At 47.5% G+C, this 21,152-nt stretch overlaps 1 protein-coding gene across 1 annotated transcript in view; it reads left to right on the top strand.

The window, feature by feature from the left end:
- LOC144484291 (NACHT, LRR and PYD domains-containing protein 3-like) overlaps window positions 1-21,152 on the top strand; it is a 100,435-nt gene that overhangs the window by 63,786 nt on the left and 15,497 nt on the right. Inside the window, exons 14-16 of the mRNA XM_078202819.1 lie at window positions 6,110-6,280; window positions 16,395-16,565; window positions 20,571-20,741. Of these exons, the coding sequence (XP_078058945.1) occupies window positions 6,110-6,280; window positions 16,395-16,565; window positions 20,571-20,741 (513 nt within the window). The remainder of the gene's footprint in view (window positions 1-6,109; window positions 6,281-16,394; window positions 16,566-20,570; window positions 20,742-21,152) is intronic.

Below are 21,152 nucleotides of genomic sequence, written 5' to 3'. Positions count from 1 at the left end.
GACTCTTCGACAGAGCGAGCGTCTTAATGTCTGAAGAACGTTCAGGCTGAACCTGATAAATGGCATGTAATGTTTCACTGCACAAATGCCAGGCAAGGACCATCTCCAACAGACGGGAATCTAACCATAATTCCCTTTACATTAAATGGCAGCACCATCGCTGAATCCTCGACCATCAACATCCTGAGTGGTGGGGGCGCACTGGGACCATTGAACAGACACTCAACTGTATACACTATGGCTCCAAGGGTAGATAACAGCCTGGGAATTCGGAGATGAGGAACTCTCCTCCTTTCTCCCAAATTTTTGCCCACCATCTCCAAGGCACAAGTCAGCAGTGTGATGGAATCCGCTCATCTTGCTGGATTGTCTGCAGCTTCAAAAACACTGAAGAAGCTCATCCATGGAAAAGGATCCCACTGGATCAGCTGGCCATTCACCAAACTAAACATTGGCTGTCTCTACCACTGACGCACAGTGGCAGTATTTTACCACATACAAGGTGGAATGTAGCAGCTCACCAAGGTTCCTGAGCCAGCATCATCCACACAGGCACTATCCATCACCGAGATGGCCAAGGATATCAGAAGGATGGGACACCAACCAGCTTCAGATTTCTTTCCAAACCACACACCATTCTGACTTGGAATATATTGCTTTTCCATCACTGATGCGGGATCATAATCCCGGATGTCCCTTCCTTGCGGTTTTGTCCCAGATGCTCTGCAGAATTTAAGAAGATGGCTCACCACCTCCTTCTCAAGGGCAATTGGGGATGGGCTGCAAGTGTTTGCATTGCCAGTGATACCATCATCCCTTGAAAGAATTAATAAAGACAAGCGCTACCCACTGTAGAGGTGGGTAATTGTGCCTGTGTGTAACCCAAGCACAGTCACGGAAGAGAGAAAAAACAGCTGCGACAGGACAAATAGTGTGACCATTGCACAGGCCAGAGGAATTCTAAAGATAGATCTGGTGGAACTATTTAATATACTCAGCGAGGGTCTCAAATGTCCTGGTGTTGTGCTGTGTTCCATACAACCTGGATCGAGAGTGGAGAAGCTTTGAACAAAGTGTGATGCAATACAATGTTGACCAGATGCTTCATGATGAGGAACCCCATGGACCACAGGCCAGGGACATGGGATATGTGTCAGGGAGGATGGAGATTCAGTAATGCAGACATGTTTTCCAAGAACCTTAACTCTCACAGCCATTCAGTGTAATAAATCTTCACCATCTCCAGCACTGTTGCTGTTTCTGTGAATGTTTTATAATTTCCCTGGAGCCGTCACGACATGAAACAAAGGTATTGGAATTGTATTGACCTGATTCAGTGCTGTATTTCCCATCTCACATTCCCAGTGAACTGTTAAAGACCCAGTAATCATAGAAATCATAGAAACCCTACAGTACAGAAAGAGGCCATTCGGCCCATCGAGTCTGCACCGACCACAATCCCACCCAGGCCCTACCCCCATATCCCTACATATTTTACCCGCTAATCCCTCTAACCTACGCATCTCAGGACACTAAGGGGCAATTTAGCATGGCCAATCAACCTACCCCGCACATCTTTGGACTGTGGAAGGAAACCGGAGCACCCGGAGGAAACCCACGCAGACACGAGGAGAATGTGCAAACTCCACACACACAGTGACCCAAGCCGGGAATCGAACCCAGGTCCCTGGAGCTGTGAAGCAGCAGTGCTAACCACTGTGCTACATTTTTTTAGTGGTGCTCCATCTCTGAATTTACTGAAAATACATACATGGGGATAGGGCCTGGGTGGGATTGATGTCGGGGCAGACTCGATGGGCCGAATGTCCTCTTTCTGCACTGTAGGCGTTCTATGGTTCTACAACAAAGTGACCAGAAACAACAAAGTATAACCCTGTGAAACCCAAGGAAGCAACCCCACCATGACAACCACCCCCATCCCCGCACTTTCTGCTGAGCAGCAGGGAGCATCTTGCTTCTCTACTCTGGGAATTTCGATGACCGTGGCCTTTGTCCTCGGATTTCCTGAGTCCTGGAAGGATCTGGCCAACTGCGGGTCCTCTGCACAGATGCTGGAGTTGTCTCTGTCATCATAGCTTCGTAAGATGCTTGTGTCACAGTCGGAGCAGAAGGGGACCCACTGCCCACACCAGGGGCATCCTGAGAGGAGCTCCCAAATGCTGCAGGCAGCCGCTCCTCTATCCATTCAGGGCAAACTGGACCCTCCCTGCTCAGCTAGGGAGGTCCTGACAGTTACTCCAGCCACATTTTCCCACCCCTCCCACAGCCCGTGTTCCACAGAGCTCATGGAGGTGGTGAGAACATGCAGGTTCATGTGTATTTCCTGTGGGTGATAGGCTGGATGTGACTCTCCATGAAGGTCACCAATCTCTCTGTGGAGGATGCTATTTGTGCTCAGACCTGAGACATGGTAACACTGCTGGCCTGGATTGACTCCTCCATCTTGTGTGTGGATACACACAGCCTTTGGAAACTCCACCGGATGTTAAAATACCTTGCGCTGCAGCTCCAGTATCTGCTGCATTGTTAAAGACTCCAGTCACATTTCATCTTCCTGAAGCTGACAATGACGTGTCCTCTCGAGAGTGTGAGTGAACCCAGCTATTGCTGCCTCCATCAGCTGCTCGGGTTTGTGTGTGCTCTTCTGTGCTGCCAGATTGTAACCCCTTTGCTACTCGTGTGAGACAGCATCTGCTCTGGTGGAGATTATGGGGAATAATGTGACAGAGCACCCTCTATGAACCCCTCCTCTTCTTCTGAGGTGGACACTTGTCTCCCTCTCGCAGCAGCTGTTGATTTGTGAGAGAGTGAAGAATGTTAGAGGGTAATACACATTCCAGCATGTCCTGGAGACTGTTCCTAACCCAGAGCTCCATGTGACCAATGGAAGACACACAAGCACCAGGTTTTGGACTCAGCAGCAGAGCCTCTCCTGTGCCCATCCATTCGCTCACTCACTCTCTCTGGATCCACAACCCATCTCACCATCAGCGATTGCCCACCCAGCCTCCAGGTCTCCCAGCTCCAGCACTGCATCTTCCATTGGCATAAGGATGACACAATCCAGACACTGTCACTCTTGACTCCTTCTCTGACGCTGTGTGCCCTCTTCTACAAGCACATAGATTTCCATTGTTACTCGCCCATCAACGACACACGCAAGCCTGACGCTAATTTAGACTCCAACAGGCTTATTTGGTAGCAAATACCATTAGCTTTCGGAGCACTGCTCCTTCGTCAGATGGAGTGGATATCTGTTCTCCGACAGTGCACAGACACACAAATCAAGTTACCGAATACTAATTAGAATGCAAATCTCTACAGCCAGCCAGGTCTTAAAGGTACAGACAATGTGGGTGGAGGGAGCATTCAACCCAGGTTAAAGAGATGTGTATTGTCTCCAGACAGAACAGCTCGTGAGATTCTGCAAGATCAGGGGGAAAGCTGTGGGGGTTACTGATAATGTGACATAAATCCAACATCCCGGTTTAGGCCGTCCTCATGTGTGCGGAACTTGGCTATCAGTTTCTGCTCAGCGACTCTGCGCTGTCGTGTGTCGTGAAGGCCGCCTTGGAGAACGCTTACCTGAAGATCCAAGGCTGAATGCCCGTGACTGCTGAAGTGCTCCCCACAGGAAGAGAACAGTCTTGCCTGGTGATTGTCGAGTGGTGTTCATTCATCCGTTGTTGTAGCGTCTGCATGGTCCCCCCAATGTACCATGCCTCGGGACATCCTTTCCTGCAGCGTATCAGGTAGACAACGTTGGCCGAGTTGCAAGAGTAGGTGCCGTGTACCTGGTAGATGGTGTTCTCACGTGAGATGATGGCATCTGTGTCGATGATCCGGCACGTCTTGCAGAGGTTGCTGTGGCAGGGTTGTGTGGTGTCATGGTCACTGTTCTCCTGAAGGCTGGGTAGTTTGCTGCAGACAATGGTCTGTTTGAGGTTGCGTGATTGTTGAAGGCAAGAAGTGGGGGTGTGGGGATGGCCTTGGCGAGATGCTCGTCTTCACCAACGATGGTATTTGCTACCAAATAAACCTGTTGGACTTTAACCTGTTGTTGTGAGACTTCTTACTGTGCTTACCCCAGGCCAACGCCGGCATCTCCACATCATGGCTAATTTAGACTGCCCATCATGGGACCACCAGGATGGTCACTCAGTGTCGGCAGTGCAGCAGCCATCTCTGACTGATTCTTTACTCAGAGAGCAGTTGGGGTGTGGAATGGACTGCCTGCTGTCATAGTGAAGTCGGACACTTTAGGAACTTTCAAGCGGTTATTGGATAGGCAGATGGAGCACACTAGAATGATAGGGAGTGGGATAGCTTGATCTTGGTTTTGGACAAAGCTCGGCACAACATCGTGGGCCGAAGGGTCTGTACTGTGCTGTACTGTTCTATGTCCTATGTTCCATGTAACCCTTCACAGAGAGGCTGACATGTTCCTGAAGATTGATGCTGCTGTCTGGACATTGCCAGTGTCTGGGTGGAGATGGTCTTTCCACAATTTCTCTTTCATCCTTATTCACATATCAGCCTGGTGGCTTAACGCTCACCTTGTCAGAACATATCAGGTTATTCATCTTTTGCCTCATTGCAGCCACTGCTCAGACCCTTGGCAGTGTCCATCCAGACTTGCTTGGGTTGATGTGACAGGTCTCCTTCTCCAGTCCTGAGGGAACAGAACCTTCCTCCAATCCCATATAGCCTTGAGAATTTCCGGGGAAGTGTCAGTGAATTGGGTTTAATCTGCCTTCTGCCATTTCAGCTCTTTGTTCATTAACCAGGGCTCCCTCACTGCTCCCTTCAGAGCCTTTAAAAGTGCTGCTGGCTGCCTTTAAATCTGGTACCAGCTTTGCCAAAATGGGGCCTTCCCCTGCAGCCAGTGGTTAAGCTCTGCAATGCACAGGGTTTTGGGGGAAGGTGGGGAAATGACGCTTCGTGAATTGCACATTCGGAGAGTCAGTGCAGACACAATGGGCCGAATAGCCGCCTCATGCTCTGTAACAATTCTGTGATGCTGCCTGAGTGGACGGATTTCCCGAACCTGTCAGATATTAATGTGCCCGTTCTGGCTCTGTGTGGAGTTGGTTAGTTCAGTTGGTTCATGTCTCGAGTGTGATGTAGAATGACGCTAATGTTGAGGGTTTGGTCTTCGTACCGGCTCTGGGGTTCATGGAGTCCCACCTCCTCCCATTGCCTCACATTTACTAAGTTGTGTCCCTGAAGCTACATGTAACTAATTGTCTCTCTCTATTGGAGAGAAATATTAATATTTCATTGGGGACTATGGCTACTAACACTGTCCACACTGCAACATCACCAACTTCCAGTTGAAATATCGATAACATTTACCACCACTATCTGCGCAGAATTCTTACGGAGCACAATGAGGCCATTTGGCCCATCGTGTCTGCACTAGCTCACCAAATTGACATTAGGAATTTATGTCATTTTCCAGCGTTTTTCTCGTATCCTAGCTCATTGCCTATTTTCAAAAAATCATCTAATTCCCTTTTGACTGCTTAGATTCAGCCTACCTCCACCACACTTCCCGGCTGTGAATTCCAGACCTGAACCACTGGCAGTGTGAAAAAAGTTTCTCTCTCATCATCATCAACCCCACCACACACTCCATTCCTGAGCCACTGACCATCCCATGTCCCTCCCTGTGACTCAGGGTAAGGACATGGGAATCCTGTGCTCTTCCCTTTTACCATCATCCTTTTTGACATTTAATCACTCCGGCACTTCCATTTTGTTCTTTCCTTGTCACCCGCCCATCCCCAGCTCCCTGTCACTTAAAAGAATTTAATTCACTGCTACTTCCATGTTCTAATTTTCGCTAATTGAACTGAATCTAAATCTGTTTCTATCTTCACAGATATTGCCTGACCTGCTGAGAGTTTCCAACATATTTTATTCATATTTCAGATTTACAGCATCAATAGTATTTTGCCTTCTGTATCAACTGAAGTTGTGTTTCTTGAATGTCCCGCGCTGTACATTATTATTGTTAATGATCTTCTTCCATAAAACACTGGGGATTTACCCTGATTCCTGTTATGTTTCTCTCTCTGATCTCCAGTCTCTATGGTAACGCTCTCACAGATTCTTGTGCCAAGGACCTGGCCTCTGCTCTCAGTACAAACCGCTCACTGATAGATCTGAATCTGGGTTCCAATAACCTGGGAGCTTCCGGAGTGAAACTGCTGTCTGTGGCTCTGAGGAATCCGGACTGTAAAATGCAGAAGCTGTGGTAAGTAGCAGACTGTGTGAGATTGTGTTTATAATAACTGAATATTCAACAATATAATTTCACCACAAGTATTTGTATAAAAAATCTCTCCATTTCTTTTGGCGTCAGTTATGAATAAGGAAAACTGCTTTTCCTCTGACTCCTGTTGCTTCTCTCTCTGATCCCTCAGCAATGGGATGTCAGTCCCACAGATCCTTATGTTGAGGAAGTGGGGGAATAATGTTATGATTCACCCTCTGAGGTCCTCTCCTCCTCCTCAGATGTGCACAGCTCTCGCGGGACACAGCATCCATTGATTTGTGAAAGGAGGGGAGAGTGAATAGATTACAGTAAATGGAGGACAGGACATGGTGGTGGAGTCTCTCTGTTAGCAACAGATGTCAGTACAGTAGTGAGAGGATCCAATGATCAAGATGCAGGATCAGTTTGGGTAGAGTTAAGATTTAACAAAGTTAAAAGATCACTTGTGGGAATCATTTATAGGCCCCGAACAATAGTCACAATCTCCAACACAGTACACAGGAAAAATAATGGGTCTTGTAAAAACATACTGCAATAATCAGGGGTGATTTTAATCATCATATTCAAAGAAGAGCAATGAACCATACAGCACAGTAACAGGCCCTTCAGCCTACCAAGTCTGTGGCAACTCCTAATCCTTATTCAGACCCAGAACTTACTGCCAATACGCGGTTTCTATTCCTCTGTTTGTCTCTTGTTCGTGTGTCTACCAAGATGCACCTTGGACATTGGAAACATGCCTGCTTCTGCCACCTCCATTAACAGTGCCTTCCTGGCACCCACCACCCTCTGGGTGAAATCTTTCCCCACACACCTCCCTCCAAACTTTGCTCCTCTCACCTTCAACCTGTGCCCTCTTGTAGTTGACCATTCCACCCTGGAGAAAAGTCTCTGACTATCCACCATATTGATGCCTCTTTCATTTAATGTATAAATCGCTCAGATTGTCAAAAGCTGAATAGAAGATCAGTTCACAAAATGTATTCAAGCAATTTCTCCGAGAAGCACGTTCCAGTGCCAAAGACAAAACAAGCTGTTTTAGACATGGTGATGTGCAAATCTGTGGCGTTTCCAACAAAAATAGATTCCTTTCATTTGAAAAACAGCAGCAGAAGTGTTCCAGCTGTTACGAATTCAAGGAGTGTATTAGATTAAGTGAAGATGTGGCACCGGGGTTGGCACTGCTGCCTCACAGCGTCAGGGAACCAGGTTCATTCCAGCCTTGGGCGACTGGCTGTGGAGTTTTCACGTTCTCCTCGTGTCTGTGTGGGTTTCCTTCGGCTGCTCCTGTTTCCTCCCACAGTCCAAAAAATGTGCAGGTTAGGTGGATTGGCCGTGCTAAATTGCCCATTACTGGCCAAGATGTGTCAGTTCGGGGGATTAACAGAGTAAATATGTTGGGTGACGGAAAACTGGGCAACTGCAGATCTATTAGTCTGACATTGATGGTATGGAAATCCTACAATAATCTATAATGAAGTGATAACAGAACACTTCGAAATTAATGGCAGGATTAGACAGGGCCAACATGGATTTATGAAAGGCTGGCACGGTGACACAGTGGTTAACATTGTTGCATCACAGCCAGGGGCCTGGGTTCAATTCCAGCCTTGGGTGACTGTGTGGAGTTTCCACATTCTCCCCGTGTCTGTGTGTGTTTCCTCTGGGTGCTCCGCTTTCCCCCCACACTCCAAAGATATGCACGGTAGATGGATTGGCCATAGTAAAATTGCCCTTAGTGTCCCAGGATGTGTAGGTTAGGTAGATTAGCCCGAGTAAATTTGTGATGTTGTGGGGAGCGGACCGTGGTAAGATACTCCGTCAGAGTGTCTCGATGGGCCTAATAACGACCTCTTACACGAGGGATTCTGTAGTTGCATGATTCACACACAAGAGGTTATTGAAGAAAATTGGGGCACATGGGATTGGGCGGAATATCCCAGCACGGATTGAGAACTGGTTAATGGACAGAAACAAGGAGTTGGAATAAATGGGTTATTTTTGGGTTGACCGCCTCTAATTTAGAACTTAGAAACGTAGAAGTTTCGAACTAGTGGAGTACGGCAGGGAACAGTGTTTGGGTCTCAGTTATTCAGAATCTATATCAATGATATGGATGTGGGGATTGAATATAATATTTCCAAATTTGCAATTAATAGAAAACTAGGTGGAAATCTGAATTGTGAGGAGGATGCAAAGATGTTTCAAGGGGATGTGGAGAGGCTCAGGGAGCGGCCAAAAGTTTGGCAGCTGAACTACAAGGTGGAAAAATGTGAGGTTATAGAACATAGAACAGTACAGCACAGAACAGGCCCTTCGGCCCACGATGTTGTGCCGAGCTTCATCTGAAACCAAGATCAAGCTATCCCACTCCCTATCATCCTGGTGTGCTCCACGTGCCTATCCAATAACCACTTAAGTGTTCCTAAAGTGTTTGACTCCACTATCACTGCAGGCAGTCCATTCCACACCCCAACCACTCTCTGCGTAAAGAACCTACCTCTGATATCCTTCCTATATCTCCCACCACGAACCGTATAGTTATGCCCCCTTGTAATAGCTCCATCCACCCGAGGAAATAGTCTTTGAACTTTCACTGGAGTGAACGGACTGGAGAATGGCGAATGTTGTTCCTCTGTTTAAGAAAGGGAATAGAAATGACCCTGGTAATTATAGACCGGTTAGTCTGACTTCGGTGGTTGGTAAATTGATGGAAAAGGTCCTTAGAGATGGGATTTACGACCATTTAGAAAGATGCGGATTAATCCGGGATAGTCAGCACGGATTCGTGAAGGGCAAGTCGTGCCTCACAAGTTTGATAGATTTTTTTTGAGGAGGTAACTAAGTGTGTTGATGAAGGTAGGGCAGTTGATGTCATATAGATGGATTTTAGTAAGGCGTTTGATAAGGTCCCCCATGGTCGGCTTATGATGAAAGTGAGGAGGTGTGGGATAGAGGGAAAGTTGGCCGATTGGATAGTTGGTCGATGGAAAATTTTCAGATTGGAGGCAGGTTGCTAGCGGAGTGCCGCAGGGATCAGTGCTTGGTCCTCTGCTCTTTGTGATTTTTATTAATGACTTAGAGGAGGGGGCTGAAGGGTGGATCAGTAAATTTGCTGATGACACCAAGATTGGCGGAGTAGTGGATGAGGTGGAGGGCTGTTGTCGGCTGCATAGAGACATAGATAGGATGCAAAGCTGGGCTGAAAAATGACAAATGGAGTTTAACCCTGATAAATGTGAGGTGATTCATTTTGGTAGGACTAATTTAAATGTGGATTACAGGGTCAAAGGTAGGGTTCTGAAGACTGTGGAGGAACAGAGAGATCTTGGGGTCCATATCCACAGATCTCTAAAGGTTGCCACTCAAGTGGATAGAGCTGTGAAGAAGGCCTATAGTGTGTTAGCTTTTATTAACAGGGGGTTGGAGTTTAAGAGCCGTGGGGTTATGCTGCAACTGTACAGGACCTTGGTGCGACCACATTTGGAATATTGTGTGCAGTTCTGGTCACCTCACTATAAGAAGGATGTGGAAGCGCTGGAAAGAGTGCAGAGGAGATTTACCAGGATGCTGCCTGGTTTGGAGGGTAGGTCTTATGAGGAAAGGTTGAGGGGACTAGGGCTGTTCTCTCTGGAGCGGAGGAGGCTGAGGGGAGACTTAATAGAGGTTTATAAAATGATGAAGGGGATAGATAGAGTGAACGTTCAAAGACTATTTCCTCGGGTGGATGGAGCTATTTCAAGGGGGCATAACCATACGGTTCGTGGTGGGAGATATAGGAAGGATATCAGAGGTAGGTTCTTTACGCAGAGAGTGGTTGGGGTGTGGAATGGACTGCCTGCAGTGATAGTGGAGTCAGACACTTTAGGAACATTTAAGCGGTTATTGGATAGGCACATGGAGCGCACCAGGATGATAGGGAGTGGGATAGCTTGATCTCGGTTTCAGATAAAGCTCGGCACAACATCGTGGGCCGAAGGGCCTGTTCTGTGCTGTACTGTTCTATGTTCTATGTAAGTTGTTTCTTTTCATATCTCAGTTTAGTTTTTAATTGAAATTTCTGCTGTGCCAAACTTTATCATTCTGAAATTTACTCATCAGCCCCTTGAGTGAGAAAAACATTGACGTGTGTTTGCCCAGTGAATATGTTGGTCAACCCTGCTCGAGCCTATGCTTGTGCCAGCCTAACGGACATGTCTCTGACAGTCAATGCTGCTGCCTTTGCATTGCCAGTGTCTGGGTGGAGATGTTCTTTCCACAATTTCCCCCTCATCCTTATTCACATATCAGGCTGTGCTGCACTCACCGTGGCAGAACACATCAGAACATTGATCCTTTTCCACTCTGTAACCACGGGTCTGAAACCTGCTCACCTCCCAGCAATCTCCATCCAGACTGGCTTGTACCGATGGGATAATCTTCTCCTTCCATCCTGAGGGAACAGGACCTCCCTCCGAGCCTGTGCAGCCGGGAGGAGCCCCTCCAGGGAGGAATTAGTGATTGGGGAGCAACCCTTGATCTGCTTTCTGTCATTTCGGCCCTTCATTCAGTAAGCAGAGCTCCCTCGCTGCCCCCTCCAGAGCTGACGTGTTTGGAGGCTGCCTTTGGAGATGGTAGCCATGATGTGGAGATGCCGGTGTTGGTCTGGGGTAAACACAGTCAGAAGTCTCACAACACCAGCTTAAAGTCCAACCGATTTATTTGGTAGCACAAGCCACTAGATTTTGGAGCACTGCCCCTTCATCAAGTGAGTTGAAATAGAAACTAGAAGCAGGAGGCGGCCATTCGGCCCTTCGAGCCTGCTCCACCATTCATTTTGTTCATGGCTGATCATCGAATTCAATATCCTTCAATATTCAGTATATTTCTTCAAGACATAGTTTGTAACAAAATGTACATTCCAACACGTCCTTCAGCCGGTTCCATGTGACCAGTGATGGGCACACAAGCTCTATGTGTTGCAGGTGCCAGAGGGTCTCCTGTGCCCATTCATTCAACCGCTCGCTCTCAGCTCCACAACTAGTATCACAACCAGCGATTTCCCACCCTGCCTGCTGATCTCCCAGCTCCAGTGCAGCTGCTTCTCGGTGTAAGGATGGCAACATCTGGACACTGCCACCATTTGTAGTTCATTTTCTGACGTTTCGTGCTCTCTTCTACAGGCACATAAAGTTCCATTGTTACTCTCCCATCAAAGACACAAGCCTAGACGGATTAGGTGATAGAAAATAGGAAGACCATGTGTTCCTATTTTCTATCTCCTAGATGGGCAAGAACATCAGAAGGATGGAACACCAACCAGCTTCAGATTCCCTGCCAAGCCAGACACCAACCTGACTTGGAATACATTACTTTTCCATCACTGATGTGGGATCAGTATCCTGGATGTCCCTTCCTAACGGCAGTGTACCAGAGAGTGTTCAGAATTCAAGATGTTTCACCATCCCCTGATCAAGGCCAATTGTGGATGGGAACAAGTGTTGGCATTGCCAGTGACACCATCATCCCATGAAAGAATTAAGAAAGACCAGCGCTACCCACTGAAGGGATGGGTAATTGTGCCCAAACATAGTTACAGATGAGAGACACACAGCTGCTACAGGGCAATTGGAGTGACCATTGAGCAGGCCATAAGGTTTCTAAAGATAGATCTGATGGAGCCCTTCAATATACCCAGCAAGGGTCTCAAATGTCCAGGTGTTGTGCTGTGTTCTATACAACCTGGATCTAGAGTGGAGAAACATTGAACGAAGTGTAACTTTGAACAAGTGCGATGTTGACCAATGCTTCATGATGAGGAACCCCATGGACCACAGGCCAGGGATCATGGGATATGTCAGGGAGGATCGAGATTCAGTGATACAGACATGTTTTGCATGAGTCACACTCACACAGCCATTCAGTGTAATAAATCTTCCACCATCTCCAGCACTGTTGCTGTTTCTGTGAATGTTTTATAATTTCCCTGGAGCCGTCACGACATGAAACAAAGGTATTGGAATTGTATTGACCTGATTCAGTGCTGTATTTCCCATCTCACATTCCCAGTGAACTGTTAAAGACCCAGAAATATGGTGAAGGATTTTTTTAGTGGTGCTCCGTCTCTGAACTTACTCAAAATACAGACATAACAAAGTGACCAGTAATAACGAAGTATAATCCTGTGAAACCCAAGGAAGCAACCCCACCATGACAACCACCGCCATCCCCGCACTTTCCGCTGAGCTGCAGGCAGCATCTTACCTCTCTCCTCTCCTCTGGGAATTTCGATGACCGTGGCCTTTGTCCTCGGATTTCCTGAGTCCTGGAAGGATCCGGCCAACTGCGGGTCCTCTGCACAGATGCTGGAGTTGTCTCTGTCATCATAGCTTCGTGAGGTGCTTGTGTCACAGTCGGAGCAGAAGAGGACCCACTATCCACACCAGGGGCATCCTGAGAGGAGCTCCCGAATACTGCAGGCAGCCGCTCCTCTACCAATTCAGGGCAAACTGAACCCTCCCTGCTCAGCTGGGGAGGTCCTGACAGTTACTCCAGGCACATTTTCCCATCCCTCCCACAGCCCGTGTTCCACAGAGCTCATGGAGGTGGTGAGAACATGCAGGTTCATGTGTATTTCCTGTGGGTGATAGGCTGGATGTGACTCTCCATGAAGGTCACCAATCTCTCTGTGGAGGATGCTATTTGTGCTCAGACCTGAGACATGGTAACACTGCTGGCCTGGATTGACTCCTCCATCCTTTGTGTATGGATACACACAGCCTTTGGAAACTCCACCGGATGTTAAAATACCTTGCGCTGCAGCTCCAGTATCTGCTGCATTGTTAAAGACTCCAGTCACATTTCATCTTCCTGAAGCTGACAATGACCTGTCCCCTCGAGAGTGTGAGTGAACCCAGCTATTGCTGCCTTCATCAGCTGCTCAGGTTTGTGTGTGCTGCCCTGTGCTGCCAGATTGTAACCCCTTTGCTAATCGTGTGAGGCAGTATCTGCTCTGGTGGAGATTATGGGGAATAATGTGACAGAGCACCCTCTGTGAACCCCTCCTCTTCTTCTGAGGTGGACACTTGTCTCCCTCTCGCAGCAGCTGTGGATTTGTGAGTGAAGAATGTTAGAGGGTAATACACATTCCAACATGTCCTGGAGACTGTTCCTAACCCAGAGCTCCATGTGACCAATGGAAGACACACAAGCACCAGGTTTTGGACTCAGCAGCAGATCCTCTCCTGTGCCCATCCATTCACTCACTCTCTCTCTCTGGATCCACAACCCATCTCACCATCAGCGATTGCCCACCCAGCCTCCAGGTCTCCCAGCTCCAGCACTGCATCTTCCATTGGCATAAGGAAGACACAATCCAGACACTGTCACTCTTGGCTCCTTCTCTGACGCAGTGTGCCCTCTTCTACAAGCACATAAATTTCCATTGTTACTTGCCCATCAAAGACACAAACAAACCTGACGCTAATTTCGACTGCCCATCATGGGACCACCAGGATGGTCACTCAGTGTCGGCAGTGCAGCAGCCATCTCTGACTGACTCTTTACTCAGAGAGCGGTTGGGGTGTGGAATGGACTGCCTGCTGTCATAGTGAAGTCGGACACTTTAGGAACTTTCAAGTGGTTATTGGATAGGCATTTGGAGCACACTAGAATGATAGGGAGTGGGATAGCTTGATCTTGGTTTTGGACAAAGCTCGGCACAACATCGTGGGCCGAAGGGTCTGTACTGTGCTGTACTGTTCTATGTCCTATGTTCCATGTAACCCTTCACAGAGAGGCTGACATGTTCCTGAAGATTGATGCTGCTGTCTGGACATTGCCAGTGTCTGGGTGGAGATGGTCTTTCCACAATTTCTCTTTCATCCTTATTCACATATCAGCCTGTAAGTTTAACGCTCACCTTGTCAAAACATATCAGATTATTCATCTTTTGCCTCATTGCAGCCACTGCTCAGACCCTTGGCAGTGTCTATCCAGACTTGCTTGGGTTGGTGTGACAGGTCTCCTTCTCCAGTCCTGAGGGAACAGAACCTTCCACCAAACCGAAATAGCCTTGAGAATTTCCAGGGAAGTGTCAGCGAATTGGGTTTAATCTGCCTTCTGCCATTTCAGCTCTTTGTTCATTAACCAGGGCTCCCTCACTGCTCCCTTCAGAGCCTTTAAAAGTGCCGCTGGCTGCCTTTAAATCTGGTGCCAGAATTGTGCTGTCCCCTGCAGCCAGTGGTTAAGCTCTGCAATGCACAGGGATTTGGGGGAAGGTGGGGGATGACACTTAGTGAGTTGCTCATTCGGAGAGTCAGTGCAGACACGATGGGCCGAGTGGCCTCCTTTTGCTCTCTAACAATACTGTGATTCTGCCTGTGCTGCCTGAGTGGACGGATTTCCCGAACCTGTCAGACATTTACTGTGCCCGTTCTGGCTCTGTGTGGAGTTGGTTAGTTCAGTTGGTTCGGTGTCTCCAGCGTGATGTAGAATGACGCTGTTGTTGAGGGTTTGGTCCTCGTACTGGCTGTGGGGTTAATGGAGTCCCAACTCTTCCCATATCCCCACGTTTACTAAGTTGTATCCCTGAAGCGACATGTACCAAATTGTGTCTCTTTCTATTGGAGAGATTTCATTGGGGACTGTGGCTACTAACACTGTCCACACGGCAACATCACCAACTTCCAGTTGAAATATCGATAGCATTTTCAACCACTGTCTCCACAGAATTCTTATGGAGCACAATGAGGCCATTTGGCCCATCGTGTCTGCACTAGCTCACCAAATTGACATTCGAAATTCGTGTCATTCTCCAGCCTTTTTGTCGTATCCATTTTCGTAGCTCATTGCCTATCTTCAAAAAATCATCTAATTCCTTTTTGACTGCTTCGATGCAGCCGACCTCCACCACACTTCCCGGCTGTGAATTCCAGACCCGAACCACTGGCAGTGTGAGAAAGGTTTCTGTCGCATCATCTTCAACCCCACCACACACACCATTCCTGAGCCCCAGTTAGAATACTCACTGTCTCCATCTCCTGGTGTCCCTGTCTAACTGCACTCAGTTAGAATACTCACTGTCTCCATCTCCTGGTGTCTCTGTCTAACTGCACTCAGTTACAATACTCACTGTCTCCATCTCCTGGTGTCCCTGTCTAACTGCACTCAGTTACAATACTCACTGTCTCCATCTCCTGGTGACTCTGTCTAACTGCACTCAGTTACCCCCTCACTGTCTCCATCTCCTGGTGTCTCTGTCTAACTGCACTCAGTTACCCCCCTCACTGTCTCCATCTCCTGGTGTCTCTGTCTAACTGCACTCAGTTACCCCCTCACTGTCTCCATCTCCTGGTGTCTCTGTCTAACTGCACTCAGTTACCCCCCTCACTGTCTCCATCTCCTGGTGTCTCTGTCTAACTGCACTCAGTTAGAATACTCACTGTCTCCATCTCCTGGTGTCTCTGTCTAACTGCACTCAGTTAGAATACTCACTGTCTCCATCTCCTGGTGTCTCTGTCTAACTGCACTCAGTTACAATACTCACTGTCTCCATCTCCTGGTGTCCCTGTCTAACTGCACTCAGTTACAATACTCACTGTCTCCATCTCCTGGTGTCTCTGTCTAACTGCACTCAGTTACCCCCTCACTGTCTCCATCTCCTGGTGTCTCTGTCTAACTGCACTCAGTTACCCCCCTCACTGTCTCCATCTCCTGGTGTCTCTGTCTAACTGCACTCAGTTACCCCCTCACTGTCTCCATCTCCTGGTGTCTCTGTCTAACTGCACTCAGTTACCCCCCTCACTGTCTCCATCTCCTGGTGTCTCTGTCTAACTGCACTCAGTTAGAATACTCACTGTCTCCATCTCCTGGTGTCTCTGTCTAACTGCACTCAGTTAGAATACTCACTGTCTCCATCTCCTGGTGTCTCTGTCTAACTGCACTCAGTTACCCCCCTCACTGTCTCCATCTCCTGGTGTCTCTGTCTAACTGCACTCAGTTAGAATACTCATTGAATGTCCCGCGCTGTATATTATTATTGTTAATGATCTTATTCTTAAAAACACTGTGGATTTACCCTGATTCCTGTTATTTTTCTCTCTCTGATCTCCAGTCTGAATGTTAATGGTCTGACAGATTCTTGTGCCGAGGACCTGGCCTCTGCTCTCAGTACAAACCGCTCACTGATAGATCTGAATTTGGGTTCCAATAAACTGGGAGATTCAGGAGTGAAACTGCTGTCTGTGGCTCTGAGGAATCCAGACTGTAAAATACAGGAACTGTAGTAAGTAGCAGACTGTGTGAGATTGTGTTTATAATAACTGAATATTCAACAATATAATTTCACCACTGGTATTTGTATAAAAAACACTGCCCATTACTATTGGCGTCAGTTATGAATCAGGAAAACTGCTTTTCCTCTGACTCCTGTTGCTTCTCTCTCTCATCTCTGAGCAATGGGATGTCAGTCCCACAGATCCTTATGTTGAGGGAGTGGGGGAATAATGTTATGGTTCACCCTCTGAGGTCCAGTCATTGGCAACTGCAAACTGTATTGAATTTCTACCTTCGGGTGTGCTGACTCTCAGAATCCCCAACCTGATCCAATCACATGACTTCATATTATAAGAGCCGACAGCTTTGACAAATCAACAGAAAAGGCAATGAGGGACAATTCGCCTGGGAGCAAAGGTCGCCAGTCACAAATCTGATAGGTTTGTGGTCACAGCACAGCTGAAGTAACGTAAAAAGTTTTGGTCACCTTATGAACGTATTTTATAAACATTTGAGAAAATGTTGGCTTGAGTCTTTCATGGCATACCAGGCTTATCTTATGAAAAAATATAGAAATTATTCGTCCTATACTCACTGCAATTGGGACGAACCACGGCTGATCATGGTCGGCAGGGTGGTAGAGCTGTTAGCACTGCTGACTCAGAGCGCCAGAGACCCGTGTCAATTCCGGCCTTGGGTGACAGATTGTGTGGAGTTTGCATGTACTCTCCGTGTCTGCGCAGGTTTCCTTCAGTTACTCCAGTTTCCTCCCACATGCCAAAGATGTGCACGCTAGTTTGAGCGGCGACGGTAAATTGACACTTAATGTCAGGGGGATTTGCAGAGTTAATATGTAGGGTTACTGTTATAGGGCCTGGGCGGGATTGTTGTTAGTGAAGGATTGATGGGCCGAATGGCCCACAGCTTGTCTGGACTTGCAGAATCTCACTGGCTGTCCTGTCTGGAGACAATACACATCTCTTTAACCTGTGCTTAATGCTCCCTCCACTCACACTGTTTGTACCTTTAAGACTTGATTGTCTGTAAAGACTGCATTCCAGTCATTATTCTGTAAATTGAGTTTGTGTCTCTGTATGCCCTGTTTGTGAGCATTTCTACACTCCACCTGACGAAGGGGCAGCGCTCCGAAAGCTAGTGGCATTTGCTACGAAATAAACCTGTTGGACTTTAACCTGGTGTTGTTAAACTTCTGACTGTTCCTCACCCAGAGCTCCATGTGACCAATGATGAACACACAAGCTCCAAGTTATGGACTCAGCAGCAGAGTCTCTCCTGTGCCCATCCACTCACTCACTCACTCTCTCTGGATCCACAACCCATCTCACCATCAGCGATTGCCCACCCAGCCTCCAGGTCTCCCAGCTCCAGCACTGCATCTTCCATTGGCATAAGGATGACACAATCCAGACACTGTCACTCTTGGTTCCTTCCCTGACGCTGAGTGCCCTCTTCTACAAGCACATAAATTTCCATTGATACTCACCCATCAAAGACACACACAAGCCTATGGTGCTGCCAGACTGCCCATCATGGGACCACCAGGATGGTCACTCAGTGTCGGCAGTGCAGCAGCCATCTCTGACTGACCGGAACCCTTCACAGAGAGGCTGACATGTTCCTGAAGATTGATGCTGCTGTCTGGACATTGCCAGTGTCTGGGTGGAGATGTTCTTTCCACCATTCCTCTTTCATCCTTATTCACATATCAGCCTGTAAGTTTAACGCTCTCCTTGTCAGAACATATCAGGTTATTGATCCTTTGCCTCACTGCAGCCACGTGCTGCCTGCTCTGGCCCTCGGCAGTTTCTATCCAGACTTGCTTGGGTTGATGTGACAGGTCTCCTCCTCCACTCCTGAGGGAACAGAACCTCCCTCCAAACTGATATAGCCTTGAGAATTTCCAGGGAAGTGTCAGCGAATTGGGTTTAATCTGCCTTCTGCCATTTCAGCTCTTTGTTCATTAACCAGGGCTCCCTCACTGCTCCCTTCAGAGCCTTTAAAAGTGCTGCTGGCTGCCTTTTAATCTGGTGCCAGCTCTGCCTGAATGGGGTCTTCCCCTGCAGCCAGTGGTTAAGCTCCGGAATGCACAGGGTTTTGGGGGAAGGTGGGGGGATGACACTTAGTGAGTTGCTCATTCGGAGAGTCAGTGCAGACACAATGGGCCGAATGGCCTCCGCCTGCTCTGTAACAATTCTGTGATTCTGCCTGTGCTGCCTGAGTGCACGGATTTCCCGAACCTGTCAGATATTAATGTGCCTGTTTGGGTATATGTGGAGTTGGTTAGTTCATTTGGTTTGGTGTTTAGAGTGTGATGTAGAATGATGCTAAATCTGAGGGTTTGGTCCTCTTACCGGCTGTGGGGTTCATGGAATCCCATCTCCTCCCATTGCCGCACGTTTATTAAATTGTATCCCTGAAGCTACATGTAACAAACTGTCTCTCTCTCTATTGGAGAGAAACACAAAGAACAAAGAAAATTACAGCACAGGAACAGGCCCTTCGACCCTCCAAGACTGCACCCACCATGCTGCCTGACTTAACTAATACCCCCTACCCTTCCGGGGACCATATCCCTCTATTCCCATCCTATTCATGTACTTGTCAAGACGCCCCTTAAACGTCACCACCATATCTGCTTCTACTACCTCCCCCAGCAACGAGTTCCAGGCGCCCACTACTCTGTGTAAACAATCTGCCTCGTACATCTCCTTTAAACCTTGCCCCTCGCACCTTAAACCTGTGTCCCCCTAGCAATTGACTCTTCTACCCTGTGAAAAAGCTTCCGACTATCCACTCTGTCCATGCCTCTCATAATCTTGTCGACCTATATCAGGTCTCCCCTCAACCTCCGTCGCTCCAGTGAGAACAAACCAAGTTTCTCCAACCTCTCCTCATAGCTAATGCCCTCCATACCAGGCAACATCCTGGTCAATCTTTTCTGTACCCTCTCCAAAGCCTCCACATCCTTCTGGTAGAGTGGCGACCAGAATTGAACACTATATTCGAAGTGCGGCCGAACGAAGGTTCTATAAAGCTGCAACAAGACTTGCCAATTTTTAAACTCAATGCCCCGGCCGATGAAGGCAAGCATGCCGTATGCCTTCTTGACTACCTTCTCCACCTGCATTGCCACTTTCAGTGATCTGTGGACCTGTACACCCAGATCCCTTTGCCTATCAGTATTAACATTTTATTGAGGACTATGGCGACTAACACTGTCCACACGGCAACATCACCAACTTCCAGTTGAAATATCGATACATTTCCAACCATTATTTTCGCAGAATTCTTACGGTGCCCAATGAGGCCATTTGGCCCATCGTGTCTGTACCAGCTCACCAAATTAGCATTAGGAATTTGAGTCATTCTCCAGCGTTTTTCTCGTATCCTCGCTCATTCTTTATATTCAAATAATCATCTAATTCCTTTTTGACTGCTTCGATGCAGCCGACCTCCACCACACTTCCCGGCTGTAATTCCAGACCCGAACCACTGGCAGTGTGAGAGAGGTTTCTGTCGCATCATCTTCAACCCCACCACACACTCCATTCCTGAGCCACTGACCATCACATGTCCCCCCCTGTGACTCAGGGTAAGGACATGGGAATCCTGTGCTCTTCCCTTTCACCATCATCCTTTTTGTCGTTTAATCAGTCTGGCACTTCCATTTTGTTCTTTCCTTGTCACCCGCCCATCCCCAGCTCCCGTCACTGAAAACAATTTAATTCACTGCTATTTCCAATTTCTAATTTTAGCTCATTGAACTGAAACTAAATCTGTTTCTCTCTTCACAGATATTGCCTGACCTGATGAGAGTCTCCAACATATTCATTCATATTTCAGATTTACAGCATCAATAGTATTTTGCCTTCTGTATCAACTGAAGTTGTGTTTCTTGAATGTCCCGCGCTGTACATTATTATTGTTAATGTTATTCTTAAAAACACTGTGGATTTACCCTGATTCCTGTTATTTTTCTCTCTCTGATCTCCAGTCTCTATGGTAACGCTCTCACCGATTCTTGTGCCGAGGACCTGGCCTCTGCTCTCAGTACAAACCGTTCACTGATAGATCTGAATCTGGGTTACAATAAACTGGGAGATTCAGGAGTGAAACTGCTGTCTGTGGCTCTGAGGAATCCGGACTGTAAAATACAGGAGCTGGAGTAAGTAGCAGACTGTGTGAGATTGTGTTTATAATAACTGAATATTCAACAATACAATTTCACCACTGGTATTTGTATAAAAAACACTGCCCGTTACTATTGGCGTCAGTTATGAATAAGGAAAATTGCTTTTCCTCTGATTCCTGTTGCTTCTTTCTCTGATCCCTGAGCAATGGGATGTCAGTCCCACAGATCCTTATGTTGAGGGAGTGGGGGAATAATGTTATGATTCACCCTCTGAGGTCCTCTCCTCCTCCTCAGATGCTCACAGCTCTCCCCGGACACAACATCCATTGATTAGTGAAAAGGGGGAGAGTGAGTGGATGACAGTAAATGGAGGACAGGACATGGTGGTGGAGTCTCGCTGTTAGTAACAGATGTCAGTACAGCAGCGAGAGCTGAACTTAGTTC

The sequence above is a fragment of the Mustelus asterias genome, unplaced genomic scaffold (assembly GCF_964213995.1).
Source record: "Mustelus asterias unplaced genomic scaffold, sMusAst1.hap1.1 HAP1_SCAFFOLD_98, whole genome shotgun sequence".
Taxonomy (NCBI): Eukaryota; Metazoa; Chordata; class Chondrichthyes; order Carcharhiniformes; family Triakidae; genus Mustelus; species Mustelus asterias.
Note: the sequence above shows the minus strand (reverse complement) of the source record. Positions and strands in the feature narration are given on the sequence as shown.